The 18,498-nt window shown below is 35.7% G+C and overlaps 1 protein-coding gene across 20 annotated transcripts in view; it reads left to right on the top strand.

The window, feature by feature from the left end:
- RBFOX1 (RNA binding fox-1 homolog 1) overlaps positions 1 to 18,498 on the top strand; it is a 918,501-nt gene that overhangs the window by 317,207 nt on the left and 582,796 nt on the right. For all 20 annotated transcript variants that reach the window (XM_056338126.1, XM_056338151.1, XM_056338139.1 and 17 more), the window contains one exon: positions 818 to 865. In XM_056338126.1, coding sequence (XP_056194101.1) covers positions 818 to 865 — 48 coding nt within the window. Of the gene's footprint in view, positions 1 to 817; positions 866 to 18,498 lie in introns of those variants that run through there.

Raw genomic sequence — 18,498 nt, 5'->3', positions numbered from 1 at the left:
CAGTTTCCAATAGCTACTTGTTGTAAAGAGGGATAATATGAAGAAATAAATGTTTTTCAGATTATAGATTTTATGATAATGATTTTCTCATCATGCCTTAAGGTCTGCTGGCAAAAATCCAAAGGTTCAATGACAGCCAAAATACCTTAAGAATTAAAGTGTTATTAGGTTTAAGTTGGTTTGACTCCTGAAGAAAACAGAAGTCCAAAATAAACGTGTGTGTGTATACATGTGTGTATATATACACACACATACATGTATGTGTTTGTAGTAAATAAATAATTGATTACTCTTGCATGTTGCATTAAGATTCAGATGAAAATATCTTCAACATACCAAGTCCTGCTTAGCACTCTTGACAACAGGCATAAGTTAGAGCAGTTGTTTCCTTTTAAGTGAACCTTTGTATTTTTAAATCTACCATCACTAATTTAAAGTAAAAAGGAAAAAAAGAGTGAACAAGCAGTTATCGGTTCTTCAAGATGCAAGTAGAAAAAGCAAACATGAACTGTAAAGCAGAGATCATATTTTTGTCTTACAAACTGGCTATGCTATATTGAAATAGGTTTTGGTTTTGTGATGTTTCAATCTTGTCTTTAATTTTATGCTTGTCATAAAGCTTAATAAACCTTACTCAAAGCCATAATACTAAACATTGTACATTTAAATATATTTTACAGAACCAACATTTCAGTGAAGTGTAATAGATTGAAACCCCCACTTTTCAGACTTAGAAGCCCTTTCTTCATCCAGAGTTATTCCCACAACCCTGATCAATATGCTTGGGTGACAAAGTCTTCTCCGTTTGTCTTTTCAGGATACTAAAGCAGAGTGCAGTTCCTGTCTAGAAACTGAGGACAGAAACGTAAGTGCATTGTTTTAATGTAATTTGTCAGGCAACTCCGTAAGTGCAGGCTTTTGGGCTTTATAAATGTTTTTCTATTACACTTTTCTAACAAAATTTTCTAACTTATTTTAACTTCAGAGTGGACAAAATAGTCTAACTATTGAGTATACTTCTGCTAGAAATGTGAAGAGCTGCTTGTTCAGAAGGAAATGCTCATTTCATTAAACTATGAACAGTTTAAAAGGCAATTGCACTTCCTGTTCTTAATTTTGATTAATAACAAATATATTGAGTCATGTCTTTCATGGTAACGTTGGCTTGCAGTGTTAAGTATTTGTAAAGTAGCAAGATAAGAACTGATTTTTCTTGCTTTATAAGCAGTATCTCTGATACTGATTTTTTTTTTGTACTTATAAATAGTTGATGTTTAAAAAAAAATTATCTTCTTTCCAGTTGTATTTTCTGTGAACAAGTATAAAGTATATGTTCTTCACCTTGTTAGCTTTTTTTTTTTTAACTACATTATGGCGTGTATGTTTGAATATACTTGAGTAAAGTTACATTTTTGGAGGGAATTCTTACATTGAAGTACTATCAATTTCCACTCTGAAATGAGCAATGTAGAAAGCTGCCTCCTAACACTATCATATACTCAATTTATGTTTTGAAACAGTAGGTATTTATGCTTAATTTAGCATTAGTGTGTCTGTGCTAAAATGTGTGACACCAATGTTTTATTATTCAACTTTCCAATAGCTTTTTAGCTGATTTGTTTGGTACTTTGTCTTTTAACCACTTTTGACTACTGCATCTTCCTATGATCATTCATAAGCTCCTCCTTTTTTGCAAAATAGCAGTTGAGTTCTTTTTGCTATAAAAAATGAGGTTTTGTTAAACAGCATTATACCAAAAGCACTTTAATTGGTCATGATAGCTCAAAATTTATGAAATAATGTCGTACAAGTCTGATACTAAATGCTGATGAAGTTACCTCAGGAAAGTGCATTTCATTTGCTTTGTTGAGGTATGTGATACAGGTTCTTTGGAATTTCAATGATTTTCAGTGTTTTCAGGAATGAAGTGAGTGGATTATTTTGAGCTATACAGAAACATAATAAGAATTTAATTAAGATACTAATCTGTGAATGTAACTAGAAGAGAAAGTATGCTGTATTTTAGATACCAAGCAGCTGTTACTACTCCAGTTGTTGGAATTCCTCTATACTAAGGCAGGTTGAGTTTCTTGCATTCAAATGAAGTCAACAGTGCATGTTTTTCTCTGTGTATCAGTGTAATAGAACTGGCTTATTGTAGGACAACTACAAGGACAGTAAGGAAATATAGTGGAACTTTTTTGGAATTTAAAAAGTGTGTTGGCTTTATCACAAGGCTCAAAAATACTGTAATGATGTGTTTAACAGTGCTTTACGTTAGCGAGAACTATTTTTGTCAATAGGAACAGTAACTTTGCTCTATTGTTTTGAGAGGTGAAACATAACCATTTTCCTATGCATTAAATTTAAAGAATTGTCCTTACTAATTACACTCCTAATGAGTTTTCAGTTCTATGGGAGTTTTAGGGGTTCTGTTGCTGTTGATTTTAAAAACATTTTAACAAATGGCAGTATTCTGGCTTTTCTGCTTTTCTCTGTTACTGACTTTATGCCTTCCATAAATCCTATTTCCTTATGTTAATAATGTCTATTTTAGGATTTTTGTAGAATTTCCAAAATCTCCTGCTTTCTGCTTCCCCTTCTAGGCTGCATTAAGTTTCAGCAAGTGTCAAATTATGCCTTGTTGTTTCTTGTGTAATTCCTTCTATTATTTTCTCAAGCATTTTGCAGACACGTAGTGAGCTGAATCAAAATGAACCTGGTTAATATGTTGAAGCTCAAAAGTAACCAGGAAACAAATGCTTCATGTAGAAGTATATTAAATTGAAAAATTTATTTTTTGTTAATTTATTACATTATTAAATTTATTAATTTTAGGAGTAAATATTAATCGAGTTTTTGAGTATTTTCTCACTAAAGAGTGAGCCGGTTTTGTGGTTTATTTTTTTTATATAGATTTCTACTGACATTTTAAAATTTGGAGCTAGCATCCAGTTCTGCATTACTAAATCTGTGTAGTGTATCCCCATGTGAAGTAGTAATTGAGTTTCTGAAAGTGTTGAGCACATGATATGTAATTTAAAATCTCTTAACATCAGCTGGTACTCATTACTGTGAAACTCAGGCTATTTACGCTTCAGATTCTGAGCATTAGCTTTAATGAAACTGGCTAGCTGTTTAAATTTAGGTACATGTTGTTTTAAAATATGCTAAAATGCAGTCTAGGACCTTATTTCTAAACATTGAGATCTGACTTTTTTGGTGTGGGTAGCAGCTACTAAAACTGAGTAACCAAAAGGTTGTTCTTATTGCTTGATTAATGGGAAAAGTTGTCAAGAGCCTGATAAGCTTTGGACTGCAGCCTAATTAATGTATGTGTTGTTTTTTATTTTTTCCCCTTTTATTATTATCGCTTTCTCTTTATCTAGCAGATGTTCCAGCCTGTTGCCAGTAAACTGTATTGGTTTGGTTTGGGGTTTTTTTCCCCATTGTTTTACGATAGGATGATTTCTATTTCAGCATAAATTACAGCAGCTGTAAATCTGAAGCTTTTTCTTGGCCTCAGTGATTGCTCTGCGTTTGAGTGGTTTCCTAAGGAGCTATCTTTCTTCAGTGCCTGGGGCTATGAAGGCTAACCCAGCTGTCTGACCCCAGAAAGGGGTACCTCATCCCATGCAGAATATGACTTAGATTTCTGAGACAATCCAGGACCTAGGACAGAGCAAGGGAAGTGAAGTTGAAAGCGCAAGAAGTTCATATGTTCTCCTATGTGTTATTACTTTGCCGGCCTCTTTTGCTCACTTCCCTCGCTCCCTTCTTGCTCTTACAAGCAGTGGCATGAAGGTGAGGTGACAGTCACAGGGTTTCCAAACTTACTGTGAAACCTGGAGAGTCTCTTAATGTATCATTAAGGTTGGAGAGCTGGAGGTTATCAACATTGCAGTGCTGAGTGCTATGAATTTCCATGCAGTAACTACTGATGCATTCAGACACATGTCTTCAGGTTTATGGGCTCTTCTGTGACCTTGCCTCACTAATCACTGCAGTAGTAACAATAGACATGAGGTTTGCTAGGTTTGGGGTTGTGGCTTGGTTTATGACTTGCTAGAAGTAAACTTTTTATCCAACAACAATGATAATCTGTTTAGTGCTCTAGCTTTCAAATGCAGAAGGTCAAATTAACATAAAGAATTGTCCAGAAAACCCCTAAATTTATCTTCTTCGTTTTGTTAATTTGCTGTAGCACTTTGGAAGAACAGAAATGTAGTAAATTCTTGATACATTTCATCTTTTCCTTGTGTTTCGTCTCAAAACTGAAACTTCCACTGAGCTTAAGTGGCAGATTTACTTTAGAGTCCAGGAATATAAATTACAATGACCTATGCAGTGATCATCAAAACACCAGACATCATTCTCCCTTAATAATAATGCATTATTTCATGTTTATTGAAAGCATTAATTAGCAACTTAATGTAATTCATAGATCTGAAACATTGTAAATAAATATTTTTATTTCATTAGGTTGAAATCAAGACAAACTACTGCAATTATGACATGCATCATTAGTATCTAATAATTTGCACTTCCATAATGAAATATACTGCTAATGAACTATATCATTAGTAATTAATGGAAAATTTTCCCACTTAACAAAATATATAACTGCAAGGTGCCTTTTCTTGCAGTCTTTTTTTCCTGAAGTTTCATAATCTCTTAACTTCTGAACTAGAAATTCATGTAACCGTGGCTAAAGCATAGCCTGAAGGCAAACTCAAATTTAATAACTAATTATTATTTTGAAATATGTTATTCTATAAATGACAAAATAGCATTTATTTATCCTAACCACTTTATCACTAACATCTGTCTCTCATTCCATTGTTATTTCAACCGACCCTTTTATGTAAGATTCTACTTAAATTTTCTGCAAGGATAGAACCTCTCAAGATTTGAGAGTAACAGGTGACAAGTAATCAACAGTTGGCTCTAATTGGTCTGTAATATTCTGCGTTACTAAATTGCATTTACTGTTGCCAGCAGTGGACCCATAACTGTATGTACGACTCATTTACTACTTAATTGGTATTCTTTTCTGTGTCACGGCCAGCCCTTTCTTGTTTTGATCTCATACTTTCAGTCTGAACATCACAACGTTTGATGTTAATGAATCCAGTGCTCATAGAAATGTCTTGACTTTGTTTTTCAAATAAACATATGTAGAAATGTGACCCTTAAATTTTCACAGAAAGAAACCTGTTAAAAACGTGTAAAGTCTGATTTTTATAAACATACATTGATTTCTGAAGCTAGCCATATGATGTTTTGGAATTTGAGCCATAATTTGCAAAGCCTGTGATGTTTTCCAGCATGAAGTTTTGCTCTTGTGAGGGTAGTGACCATTTGTTGTAGGTTTGTTTCTTCTACCCATGTTTTTTTCATATAAGTATGATTTGGGAGCAGACTAAATGGTCTTGGCTGAAGGGAATTGCTAAGGGTATTGGCCTTTTTGCCACGAGTGAGACCATGTGGATTCCTTTACAATCTTCTCTTCCATTTCATATAACCAAACTTTAGTCTTAGTCTCCACTCAAAAAAGACTGCTGATATGTAAAGCCTTTCTTTTTTTCCATTGCTGTTACACCAGCTTCATCAGTTCCTGTTACCTGAAAAAAACACCCCTAATAAATCTTTGTCTTTTATTAATTGCAGTTCACATCTTTTACTTCGTCTGAACAATTATCTTTTTTCATACATTCATATGGGACTTGCATAGAACAGGAATCTTCAAAAATACAAACCAAATGAAACTGGAAATAAGATTTCGCCCTGCTCTGCTCTGCCTTTGAGGTCTGAACAGAATACAAAGGGAATACTTTGTTTTACTCTGCAGTTGCCTTTGTCATATCATCAAATTTATTCACGGCAACGCTGTGAAACTCTGATATGAAGTTGTCTTGCCCTTCTTGCCCCACCTCCCACCTCCCCTCACCTACCTGAATGGAACGTTTACTTAGGATAACCTTTCTGTGCTGAATAATTTTGTTTCCGCTAGTTTTTACTATGCTAGGCATGTTTTGTTCTTCAGCTTTGGCTTCTTCACTTTTGTTTTAAATCAGCTTACTTTTTTTAGTAATAGACTCACTTTTGCTGTAATGTGCAATGACATTCTCTTCAGTATTCCTTGCAGGCAACATAATACCGACCGTTAACTAGCAGCTAAGTGTTATTAGCTTGGTGGCTCAAGGTCACTCTTGCTTCGTTTCCTGTTCTTGAGAAGAAAAGTAGCTCATGGAAAGAACACTTTTGAGATGCATCTTGACTTTAAGATTTACCACTTTTGAGCTCAGAGTGCAGAGGCTTTATGAGAGCAATAGACTTTATGGTTATGCATTAGGCCAATAACACGATAGGTCAGTAAGTTAGAAAATTTCCCTGTAGTGATATAATGTTTCATAACTCCCTATTACCTTCTGTGGGATATGGTGTAGGCAGTAATGCCTTTCCTTTTCTATGCCTGCTGTGGAAAATATTTTATAATTTTTTTTTAAATACCTTCTGTCAGAAGATCTCAAAGTACTTTACAAACAAATTAAAAACATCTATGAGGAGAGTACTTACATTTATATCGCTCAAGTTACATATGGGTAAAGAGAAATGCAAAGGGAAGAGAGGCAAGACTACAAAGTGAGTCTGAGAGAAAATGAGGAGAAATAGAAACACCTTTAGAAATATATTTTGCTTTGCCTATTCTATGGCTTCTTGCAGGTTTTCTTTAAAGTTACAGTGATCATGTGAAAATGTTTTCCAAGACAGTTTAAGTGAAAAAATTGTCTCATTGGTAACAAGAAAATTTATCCCATTTCTGTAATGTTCTTCAGTTTACTGTGGGAGGGAATGAATACAGGTATCAAACAGTGAAGAACTAGTAAGAAGCATCATGGAGGGAGTGACTCAACTACTGGCATCTAAGGCGTGGATATATTTATATACTGTTTCCTTTAATTGTAATTCTTTTTTCTGCTGTTTAGGAGCTTTCTGTCAATGAATATGAGTAAGTGGCATTTTTATTCCCTTGTGAAGGAATCATGCAATCTGCATTGTTTTGCAGAGTTATGAGATGTGTCTTTCCTCACATTAAAAGAATATTTTTTATTATTTTTTTTTATTATTATTAATGAGGGAAGATTCCAACAGATTGGTAAAGAAGTGACTAAATTATGTTTGGATATAGATTCAGAGGAATCTAAGGAAGTTTTGAACATTAATGAACCTTCTGGTGCCTACTAGAGTGAACATATGATTCCTATTTCTTCTGCCTCTTTACCTGTTGTACAAATAGTGAGGAGTAGTATCGAACCATTGTATGACAGCACCTCATGCAATATAGAGGATTCAGAAACAAGGGTGTAACCCAGAAGTGAGAATAACGAGCTGTTCCAAGAATAGTATCCATCTGTCACAATACACCAGAGGTTTCCACTGACATCTCAGCTCATGTAAGTCAGATTTACACAATGCTTCTTGAGTTTTCCCCAGTATAGAGCTGGGGAAACAGAGCTTCCCCAGTACACCTTCCACAAAAGGGTAAAATTATCTAAGGTGTGGGGGGTTGAGTTGTTGGGTTTTTTTGTTGCTCGTTTATTACCAGAAAAGTTACTTGAAATCCATGGCTAACTCCTCCACAATGCTTTTAAATCAAGTTCTGTTGCACTCCAGGTACCCTAAAACTCCAAAAGTTGAATCAAACCCATTATCTAAGTTGTTTAGGTATAATTTATTTTTATTCATGTGACTTTTAGTGATATTTTTAATCAAATGATTTTTCTTTTTCTTTGTCTTAATTTGTTCCAGTCAAGTAAAATCACTACTTATGGAAAAATAACTAGCTGAAATTTGCCCTAGAACTTAACACACAGCATTAGTCAGCCTAATAAATATTTGGCAAATCTGAGGAAATACTCAGAAATCAAGTTAATTTCCTGACATGTAGCTTGACACTGTGCAAAGTCTTGTTGAAAAGTTTCATAGTATTTGAATGATCATAATGTCAGTCCTGTTACTGCTCTCTTGTTCTTTCTGTTGCTGACATGCAATTATGGAATTTCACAACTGAAGTGATGACAATTGCTCCTCTCTGTGTGTGTGTCTGTCTTTCCCCTTAATCCAACTCTGTCTAGCAATCTGTAATTTGATAAAGTGGAATTGAAATGACAGGCATGACAGAAGTGCCAAAACAATAATTTGACCTCCCACTGAAGTGTCAATGTGTTGAGCTGCATGACTTTTACACATGCTGAATACACATAAGGGACACGGATAGTATATTTATTACGCTAGAACAGAATACCTGTTAAGGCAGATTGCTAAAAAAGGTACATTGTGTCTTTTTGCCAATGTGTTCCATCTTTAACCATTGCATTTTCTGTCCCTGTACTACTATGTATAAACATGATTGCTATTGCTTATAAATTATATCTATTTTATTAAAAAGATTTTTTCAAATCTTTATTTGAGGATATTTGGGCAAAACTTGAACTTTTAATTCTCTGACTGTGTAGCAAATTAGTTCTTGAAGAGACAATTTACTTTTTACTTTTAAGGACAACTTTTCCGTATTAAAACTCTTGGGAGAAGGTGTCAAAGAATGAAGAAACATATGAAAGGTACACCATCTCTTTTCCAGAGTCCTTTAATACTGATGAAGTCCTTTGTTTCCACTCCTGTAGCTGTAAACCCTGTTACAGATTAGTCTGTGTTGTAAACAAATTTTATTGAGGGCATCAGTCAACTAAATGGCAAAATCTAGTTACAGCATATGCAAAATACAGAATAGGAAAATGTATTTTATGTGGTAGCTATATTCTGGTAATTTCAGTTTCATTTCAGACAAACCTGCTGGTATGAGTGACTTGGCAGTGAGCCGGTTTAGTAGTTGGGTACCTTTGAGAAGTCAGCTTTTTATTGAGGTAGGCTGGAGTTTAAGTAATCATCAAAATAACATTGGTTGCAATCTGATTCCAGTCTAAATACAATTTACAAGTGTCTAAAAAGGATCCATGAGCATGATGTGCTTTATTATTCTCTATGTAAAAAAACCCCAACACACTTTTTTTTAAAAAAAAAATAGTGCTAATTTTTAACATTTCCTCTGACTAGTAGTCATACTTTTCAGCTGATTCTCTTTCTAGCCTTTTTATTTAATGCTTTGGTGTTAAAACATGCATTTATCTACTATTACATTAGGAACTGATGTTTGTATTATGTGATTTTAAAAACTGGAAAGCAATCACAATTCTTTTTGAACTTCCTCTGCTTTGAAATAAATTGCATTTGGTATATGGCAACTTCTTGCTAATAACTCCTGCAAAGCTCACTGAGCTAGAAATAGCAATCTGAAATATTTAATACTTTTATATAAATAAAAAAAAATGTTTACTGAAGTAAATATATGCACAAGTGAACTTGGAATAGATTAATATGTACTGTACCTGCATTGCATACAATGATTTGTATTTCACCTGAAGACAAGGAAGACAGAATAAAGAAACTCTTTGGCTAAATGTAAAATTAATCAGATTCAGAGGAAAAAAAAAGTAAGTCGAGAGGGAGAATTATCTGTCAAAATTAACTGAAATATAATTCATGAGAGGCTAAAGCTTTGCTGAACTTTTGACTACATCTGACCATTGAGTTTTCAATGGAGATAAAAACGTAGAGGAGAATTGGCTTTTGAAGTTAGACAGAAAAGGCAATCCCCCACAGATCTGTTAATATTCAGATACTGTGAATGGGAACATGTCTTGGATCTTCTCTGTGTTTGTGAATGAATAAACTTTGCAGCAATGGGGCAGTGCAACTTTTTCTACAATGTAATGAACTATTTTTTTTAAAGGGGGTCAGTTTCCTGTAGTGTAAGCTGTATGTAGCCCAAACTCTAGCGCATCAGTAAGGTATAGTTGATCTTAGCAATTTATTATCTACATAATTTTCAGTTACTAATCTGACATACCAGATTCTTTGCAATGTACCAGATACCAAGGCCAAGTGACATGGATTTCAATATATTAACTGTATCTTAGTGTGTAATTTTATATTGTATATATGCCAAAGTGTTTAATGGGGGTTGTTGCTTTAGAGGGAAATGAATTTTCAGTTGACATTTCCTTCCCTTTTTTCTCGTTTTTTAATAAGCACGGGGGAGACTTTGTAAAGAAAGATGGGGGAGACCTTATCAAGAAGCTTAGAGTTATCAGTATGTACAGACAAATCACCTTATTTACAGATACTTCTGTGCTCACCGTCAGTTACGCTCGCTAACCCTAGCGGCCGGAGGGGCTGGGTAACACTGGGTTCCTAAGTGCCTGGTTCGCTTTGTCTCTCATGGTTCCCAGGAGTGCCTACAGTAAAATTCCCAGGCTGTGGCAGCATGTTCCTGCATAAGCCTGGGAAGCCTCTGAGGTTTTTCAGGGTTTCTGTTGGACCTGGTCTAAAAAGCACTGAAGGAGGAGGAAAGTCTTACACTGAGGTGAACAAAATTATCTCCCTTTGTAGGGCAACACCGTCTTATGTCAGGGACTTTTCTTTCATTTAGCCTACTGCTGCCAACACAAACTGGGAGGTGGGTCCATTCTGGTTCCTCTGGTGGGGCAAGGGGCAGCGTGGCGGTGGGGTGGCCTGTGTGGGGGTGTGCTGTGCCTCAGTGCCGGGAGGACATTTCATGGCAGGGCTGAGCCCGTCGCCTGCTTTAGCAGCTGGTGGTGGTGGCGGGAACAGAGCCGGCCGGCAGCAGCTCCCGCCTGCCCCCTCAGCCAGTCAGGCGCCTCCTGCCCCGCGCCACCTCATGCCCCAAGGGACTGTGGTGTGTGAAAGTCCAAGGAAATAAACCAAAAATAATTAGATAAAACAGCACATCAGGTTTTAAAGGGCTTGTGCTGAGATACTGGGTATCACACGAAGTTTACAGATTGTGATCTGGGGACTAAAGGTAGGTCGTTTGTTTTTATAGATGAAGTTGAATTACACATCCAGACAAGTAAGTACAGAAGTGGCTGGGGTCTCTAATAATGAAGGGTATCAAAGCCTCTATGCTTCTAATTGTTTTGTTTTTAAAATGTTCTTCCCCCCTTTTTATTCAATGTTTTTTATGTTTTTACCGTTTGGTAAGAATTCAAAGGCACATTAACAAAAAACAGCTGGACATTAAAGAGACCTTTATCTAAAGTAATAAACACATACATTTCATGCAAATTAACTAGAAATTATATGCTAAAAAGCAGTTTAAAGAGTCGGTATGTCAGCAGCAGCTAGCAGAGGCTAAAGGCAACTTTAGGCTATTTCTTTCTCCCTTGTACACGTGCTTGTATGACTGTGCATTTGGAGCTGTCCGCCACCTCATGCGGTCATCTTGTCACAGAAGCAGTGAGAGTTTGCCTTGCAATACGGTAAAGTCTATAACGTGAACTTATAATTGACTTCTTGCTAGGAGCTAGGGTTATTTTTGTAGACAAATGCTTCCCAGCATAGAAGTTGAGTGGAGCTTTGCCTACAACCAGTAGCCATTTTGAGTCCTTTGTATGTCTCATGTTGAATTTTCATTATGGAGGAAAGTTTGGAATTTCAAGAGTGGGGAAATTTAAACTCATAGACTTTAAGCAGTGAAGAATACACCTTTTCACTTCATCTGTTTGAGCTGAGCCATGTGTTCCTAGTCAACTATTTTAATTATCTGGAACTTCTTTTTAAAACAAAAACAAAAACAAAAAAAACCAAACAAAAAAACCCAACAAACCATTAAAATGTGATATCTCTGTCTCACAGGTTGTTAGCAGACTTTGACCTAATTGTTTAACATTTTACCTGGATAAACTTGTAAAAAAATTAAAGCTAAGGTCAATTTCGGGAGAAGGGAGAGGAGAAGGGAAAAAGGTGTGTAGAATCCCTTTTATCTCTGATTTTATATACTTAAATAATCAGCCTGAGTTTTACAGTGTGGGGCATTCAACTTAAACCTTTGTTACAAGCTGTCATTATTGTCTTTTACTTACTCTTGCTCAAAATGTGCTTTCTGTGTTTGCAGAGAAGTGTAATCAGTTCATTAAGCTAGGTGAAATCTAGCCATGATGACAATAAATAGAGTAGGTCAATGTTTGCTGGGATGTGGAGCAGAAATACACAGCAGAATAACTCCTAAGAGAACTTTATATAATGAGGCCACTGTGGGAAGCCACTTAGTGTTCTGCACTCATAGAGAATCAGAGAATTTATTCAGCCGATAAGAGTATTTATTCTTGCATAAAGCTCCCAGATGGTAACATTTGGAAAATACATACTTTTCTTACTTCTGTTGTGCATCAGGCTTGTTGATATGTTTTTTTTTTTTATTAAACAAGTAATCTTCCAGATGTTGTTTCATTAAACCGAGGTACAGAAATATTTTGCATTTAGTTTTCTATTCCCAAGTTTTAAGCAATGCATTCTTACTACTTTCTTTAAAATTGCAGGACAGCATTTCATATATTAAGTGATACACAGATTGCGTATTAGTGGATTAAATTTAGCAGAACAGCATTTTTCTAAAATGTTCAGTCTTTCTAAATTGTCTTTTTTCAGTTCTTCAAAAGTTTAAGTAAACAAATATAGAAGTTGTAATTTATAAATATGTAACTTCTGTATAAACTTTCTAAAAAGTTTAAGGAAACAAAAAAAGCTTTATGAAACAAATATACAGGTTGTAATCTGTAAATACATACAACTTATACATAACTTTCTAAAAAGTTTTAGGAAATCAAAAAGCTTCCTAGAAGAGAAAATATAGGTATCGAGGAGCCATAAAATAAATAACTTTCCTTGACTCTGTCTAGATAGTAAATCTGGGATGTATTGTGTGAACTACATTTTATTTTCAAAACGGAAACCTCAATTCTTGGAAGTACATCCACTTTAGAAGGAAGTGTATGTCTAAAAGCATTAAACCTTTTTTTTTCCCTGCCTGAAAACATCTTTAGCTCTGGTTAGCTGTTTAAAGTTCTATTTCGACATTTTAATTTTCTTAGCAGCAAGAAAATAATGCCACTGTTGCCCTCACACGTGTTTGAAATAGTTGTTCCATCTTCCTGAAGTATTCTTAAAAAACCTTATTGGTGAGGTGGAAGACTAGAAGTTATGTGGTTCTTCAGGAAAAAAAAAAAAAAAGAAAATGCAAGTTCTTTTATATATTTTTCTGAGTCCTTGTAGTAGAACTCATGTTAAAATAAACACACAAGCATATTGCTATTTAGGAAGTTGCAGTCGCTTTCTCTAAATCAGTATACCTGACAGCCTGATTTCAGACTGCTCCTCTATGTTGTTTAAGTTGCATAGTCGAGCATACTCTTCACTGAAATGAACGTGTATGAAATTTGGAAACGCTATTTGAAATTTTGTGTGAATGACTTGATGCAGGCCAGTGCTTTACTGTGCTAAGTCATAAAATGGAGAGAGAGAAATAATAATTGTTCTTTATCAAAAAATGTATCTCTATGGAAAGTTCAAATTTTAATACTGAAAATTGAAATCCTTTTAGGAATTGAGGTACCTATTACATTTTTTCCATTTGTTTTCCTTATAACTAATAACAAGAAGTACATTATGGAAATATTTGGGAATATTATGTATTAAACACTCAAATATGTAAGTACCTTTTTCTTGCCACTCCATGTTATCAACATGATTTTGGATGAGAGAAGAGGAGGTGTATTGATTCTATATAAATATGGGCTAATGAATAGTTTGCCTGCAGTGATATCTGAACCTTCTGGATAGTCTGTCTTTGAACCATGAATGTTCGGCTCCAGAGGATGGAGGTCTGTGATTCTTCCTTTCTATGAACCTCAGCTGTTGGTACCCAGGTATTGAGTGGGATTTGGCTTGCTGTGGGGATTGTTTCCAGGGGTTGAGACTATCTTAAAACAGTGATCTGAACCAGGGTATTGTTTATGCCTACAGCATGAGCACGGCAAAGGGGAAGGGAAAGAATGTAAGAATGAAGGATTTCATACATTGTGGTGGGTTGGCTGAGGCCTGCAGCCAAGTACTGCCACAGCCACTTGCTCACTTCCACCTGCCCAATGGGTGTGCAGAGAAAATAGGAAAAGCAAAAGGAAGAAAACTCATGGGTTGAGGTAAATACAGTTTGTTAAATGAAGTAGAAAAAAACCCCACCAGAAAACCAAACACACAAGTGATGCAGAAGTCACTCGCTGGCTCTCACAAGCGGACTGATGCCCCACTCTGAGGAATGGCCACCTTGGAACACACACCACCACCACCATCGACACCACTCCCTGCCTTCTTTCACTACCCTAGTGTTACTGCTGAGCGTGATGTTACATGGTACGGAATATTCCTCTGACCAGTTCAGATCAGCTGTGCCAGCTGCGTCCTCTCCCCATCTCTTTCCTGCTACTAACATGCTCACTGTGGGGTGGGGGGCTGTCAGCATCAGCAAAAGAGACAGCCTTGATGCTGTGCACGCATGGTTTAGCATCACCGAAATACTAGTGTGTTATCAACTTTATTGTAAGGAAAATTTATTGGGAAGGCTCAGGTTGCTGAAATGTTACAAAACCAAATCACAACAGCAGAACAGTATTCCTGTCGCCAGTGAGAAAGCTATGCTTTTGCCTGTGTCCAAGACAGCAACTTCTTTTCATACGTATAGCACTTATTTACTTATAGTTGAAAGGTGTCCGTAACTGCTTGAACTGTCTCCCTTCGTGGCCAATGTTTCAGCACTTCCTTGGGAAGCAGAGGATGAGTTTACAGGCCATTAACAAATAGGGAAGGCTGTATGTCATTTGTATTTGAGTTTAGACTTCTACTGTCATCTAAGCATAAATTGATCAGATGGCTTTCCAGGAGTATATGCATGGCAAGATTATCAGTGGCAGATTGTTTTCAGCATATCTGAAGGGGGCAGGCTTAATCAGACCATTGTTTTGTTTGCCAAATTAATATCTGGGATGTAATCCAACCTGATTAACAGGATGGCTGTGATTGGATCATGAAAGGGTAAGCAGACATTTGGAGGGCCTTTTTTATACCTGCTGGCTCCATTACTTTCCCAGTAGCTTGAACACATGCAAGAATATGCTTCTAACCAGTAATCCAATTCATTTCTCATTGATTCCAGTTTGTCTTTTTTATGCTGTATTGAATCTATTGCCAGGTAAATGTTTTCTCTGTAGCAATAGATTGCTTTTTACAGCTACCTGGATGTGTGGTACTGGGCAGTTTGATCAAAACTTCCTAATTCAGTTATTTCAGAACTGACTTCAACAGTGATGCAGAATGTCTTTTCCTCTAATGAAGACTATTCTTGTAAGAGCACTTATGCTTAAATATATATCCATATTTGGAAATTGAATATGTATGCATGTTTCTGTTGTCTTTAAAAATTGTTGATGATTTTTATGTAAGGATTAAAGTAAGGATTAATGTATAATTCCCCCCCCCCCCCCCATTTTTTTTACATATTTATGTTTAATTATCTTTTGGTTTGAGGGGTGATATGGAGACTTCATGGTTTTATATATAAACTGTGTACTTTCCAGACATGTTGTATGTAATCATAGCAGTTTTGTACAGTTCAGTTGAAAATTTCTTCTTGTTGTTCAGGGTCTGAAAAATCCAGGGATTCTGCCATTTATCTCAGCTGCTTGGGTACTGAGATGGGACACCCAGGGCAATATTAAAAGACCCAGTGTACAGGGATGTCTCACTAGGGCATACTTGCAGTGTAAAAACTTCTTAAAAAATCAGGGGTTATTTCTAAAAAATACAGTAGAAGTATTGAAAGAGCAGTCTGATGTTCACAGTCCTTTCCCTGCTTTGTCAGCAGATTAATGTACAAAACAAAGTTGTTTTTTTTTCTTTTTTTCTTTGCTGCCCGTCCCCCTTCCCCCCTCCTTCCCCGGAATAATGGTAATAGGCATACTATGCAAGTGGCAAACTTTTTCTTTTGATTTAAAAATTATGCTATTTATATAAAAATAATATTTCAGTTGCTCTGATCTCTGTTACTGTTTTTCAAGATTTGATAAATGTTGAAGACCAAGGAACAGAGCAGGTTATTTTACATGTGTGAATTCTCTGAAATCCAGTAGGGAACATCTGTTTCAGCAAATTTGATGTGTTCATTTCATAAAACTTTGCTTCCCTGTTGTCTTTTCCTGGACGGATAAATGGTTAGTGAATTACGTAAGACAAAATTTGCAAGGGGAGGTAAAATCTTTCTGCACTAACTGATTTCACATTACACAAACTCATTAGATACTCTTTTTGCTCTAGATTATCACAGTTACAATACTTCCACAGTTGCTGCTACCTCCTGAAAATTTTTGCCTTTGCAATCAAAGCTTTATGTAATTCTATTATATTGCTGGCTTGTATTTTCTTTGTCCTGTTTTCCTCATATGCTTGTATTATTTTACTTCTGCTAAACAGATACCTGTATTTCTTTGGTTCATAGTAATACCGTGAGTCAAACTGTGCTTTTTAACTTTGAGATGACAGTTGTGGTAGGTAATGACTAGTCAAGGACACGTTTTCTGGCTTTACCACTGGCTCTGTTGACCTTAGCAAGTTAGTATCTTCACCGTTCTTTTCTGTAGTGGTAAAAGACATTTCTGGATAGCCTGAGAGGGTTGTTTTTGTTTTCTCGTTTGATTCCTTTTCACTATTGAAGATGCAAAATGCTTAATCTATTCATTTCCAATCAAAATTTGAAGGAAATTCCTCATGACACTATTAGACTAGTTTAGAGCAGCAGTAAAACAGATTTTTGCCCTTTTATATTTGTTACATTCTATAATACGCTTTGAAGAACTGTGACACAGTTTATTAAAATGTAACAAATTTTCTATCTTATACAGTCTAAATATAAAGTACAAAAGCTAAGTTTAAAACATTTAGAACCAGTATTGCAGCAAATCTATGACAATATTATATTAAATAGCATGCATAAAAGTTGCACTCTATGTAATTACAGCATTGTTTCTATCAAAGTAAAAATCTCTTAAAAGTGTGTTTCTGATTTAAGGGTAACAAATTCCAACTACAGGAAGCTGTATTCAATTGTTTTCAGTTATGTGAGATAGGAAGCCTTCCTTTTTTGCTTTAAAAGGTGTAAGTAATTATCTGCCTTTAGAAATACTGTAGATTATATAATTCAGGTTTTGGGTGAAATTATCATAGAATGGGTCAGTTTTTTTCAAGAGATCTAAAGAGGTTCAGATGCTCTGTACAGTGTTTCTTCTCTTACTATGATGAATGATTAATTTCAGCATTAGTGGAGACATATTGGTAACACAAGAGAATGAGATTGCAAATCTTCTGTCTCTGGGTTCTTTTTCTTCCACTTAATGACTCTGATTGCAAACAAAGCTTCCTTCCCAAAAGTACTTGTTATCCTGAGGAACAATATGCTTGATAAACTCAAGGTATCCTTCCAAGTGAAAATGTCTGAGGAAAGAAACTTCGGGGAAAACAAATGGCATCTATGGAGTACACTGTGTGTCATCAGGGCTTAATTTTTGAAAAGCTCAGCAGTTCATGTCTAACTGTGCTGGTGATAATTTAGCATTTGGTACTTTCATGCAAAAACACTATCTCAGAGAATGCTCTTAGTGAAAATTAGTTATAATTTGCAATTGTATGGGCTAGGAAGTGGGTGCAGTTGATGGTCCTGTGATCTATTGTCAACATCAATGTCTGCTGTCATGGGTCCTGTGTGGATCTTAGATGAAATTGGACTTTCTTTTTGTTCCTGTAACGCAAATATCATCAAGGCATAGAACTCAGGAAACAGAGGCCAGAAACTGCTTTACCTTACTTTTCATGTATTTGAGTTCTAAATTACATTTTACTGAATTGAACAGGAGCTTCATTCTTTTGTTCGGTTTGTGTCATTAAACACTGACGCTCAGACCGGAGCCAGAGGCTGGCATGCTCAAGTCAAGGCCATAGGTCATACACACATACAAAACCAAAGAGCTTCTTTATAAAATTTCATGTCAGTTCTGTTCCTGTGGAAGATTACTAGGTTATAGATCAGTGGTTCTGCTTGGAAGTTTGCCTGGGATTCCAAAGTTTTATTTTGAAACAGTACCTGAAAGTACCTTGGAAGAGCCTGGATAAATGTTTGCAAGTACATTCCTTTTTATTTTTTTTATTTTTTAATAAACACCACAACAGCAATAAAACCTTTCAAAGCCTCTTGTATCTTGCCTATTTCAAATTCACTTCCTGATTTAGTCAGTCCTCCAACTTAAATATACTGAGGATCATGATTAAGTAGACTTGAGAAGGCATTGAATGTTGTGGTATGTGCTGGTTTCTTGTAAAAGCAATTACTTTGTAAATTTTAAACCATGTGTGCATCTTAAGTACTACTTTAGAAAGACAGATTTTTCTATCAGTGTTAAGCTATCTTGCCTTCTACCTGCCATACTACAGTCTTGGTACTTAATGCATTCTTGCCTGATGTTTTAGTCTACAATT

The sequence above is a fragment of the Falco biarmicus genome, chromosome 4 (genome assembly GCF_023638135.1).
Source record: "Falco biarmicus isolate bFalBia1 chromosome 4, bFalBia1.pri, whole genome shotgun sequence".
NCBI classification, from domain to species: Eukaryota; Metazoa; Chordata; class Aves; order Falconiformes; family Falconidae; genus Falco; species Falco biarmicus.
Note: the sequence above shows the minus strand (reverse complement) of the source record. Positions and strands in the feature narration are given on the sequence as shown.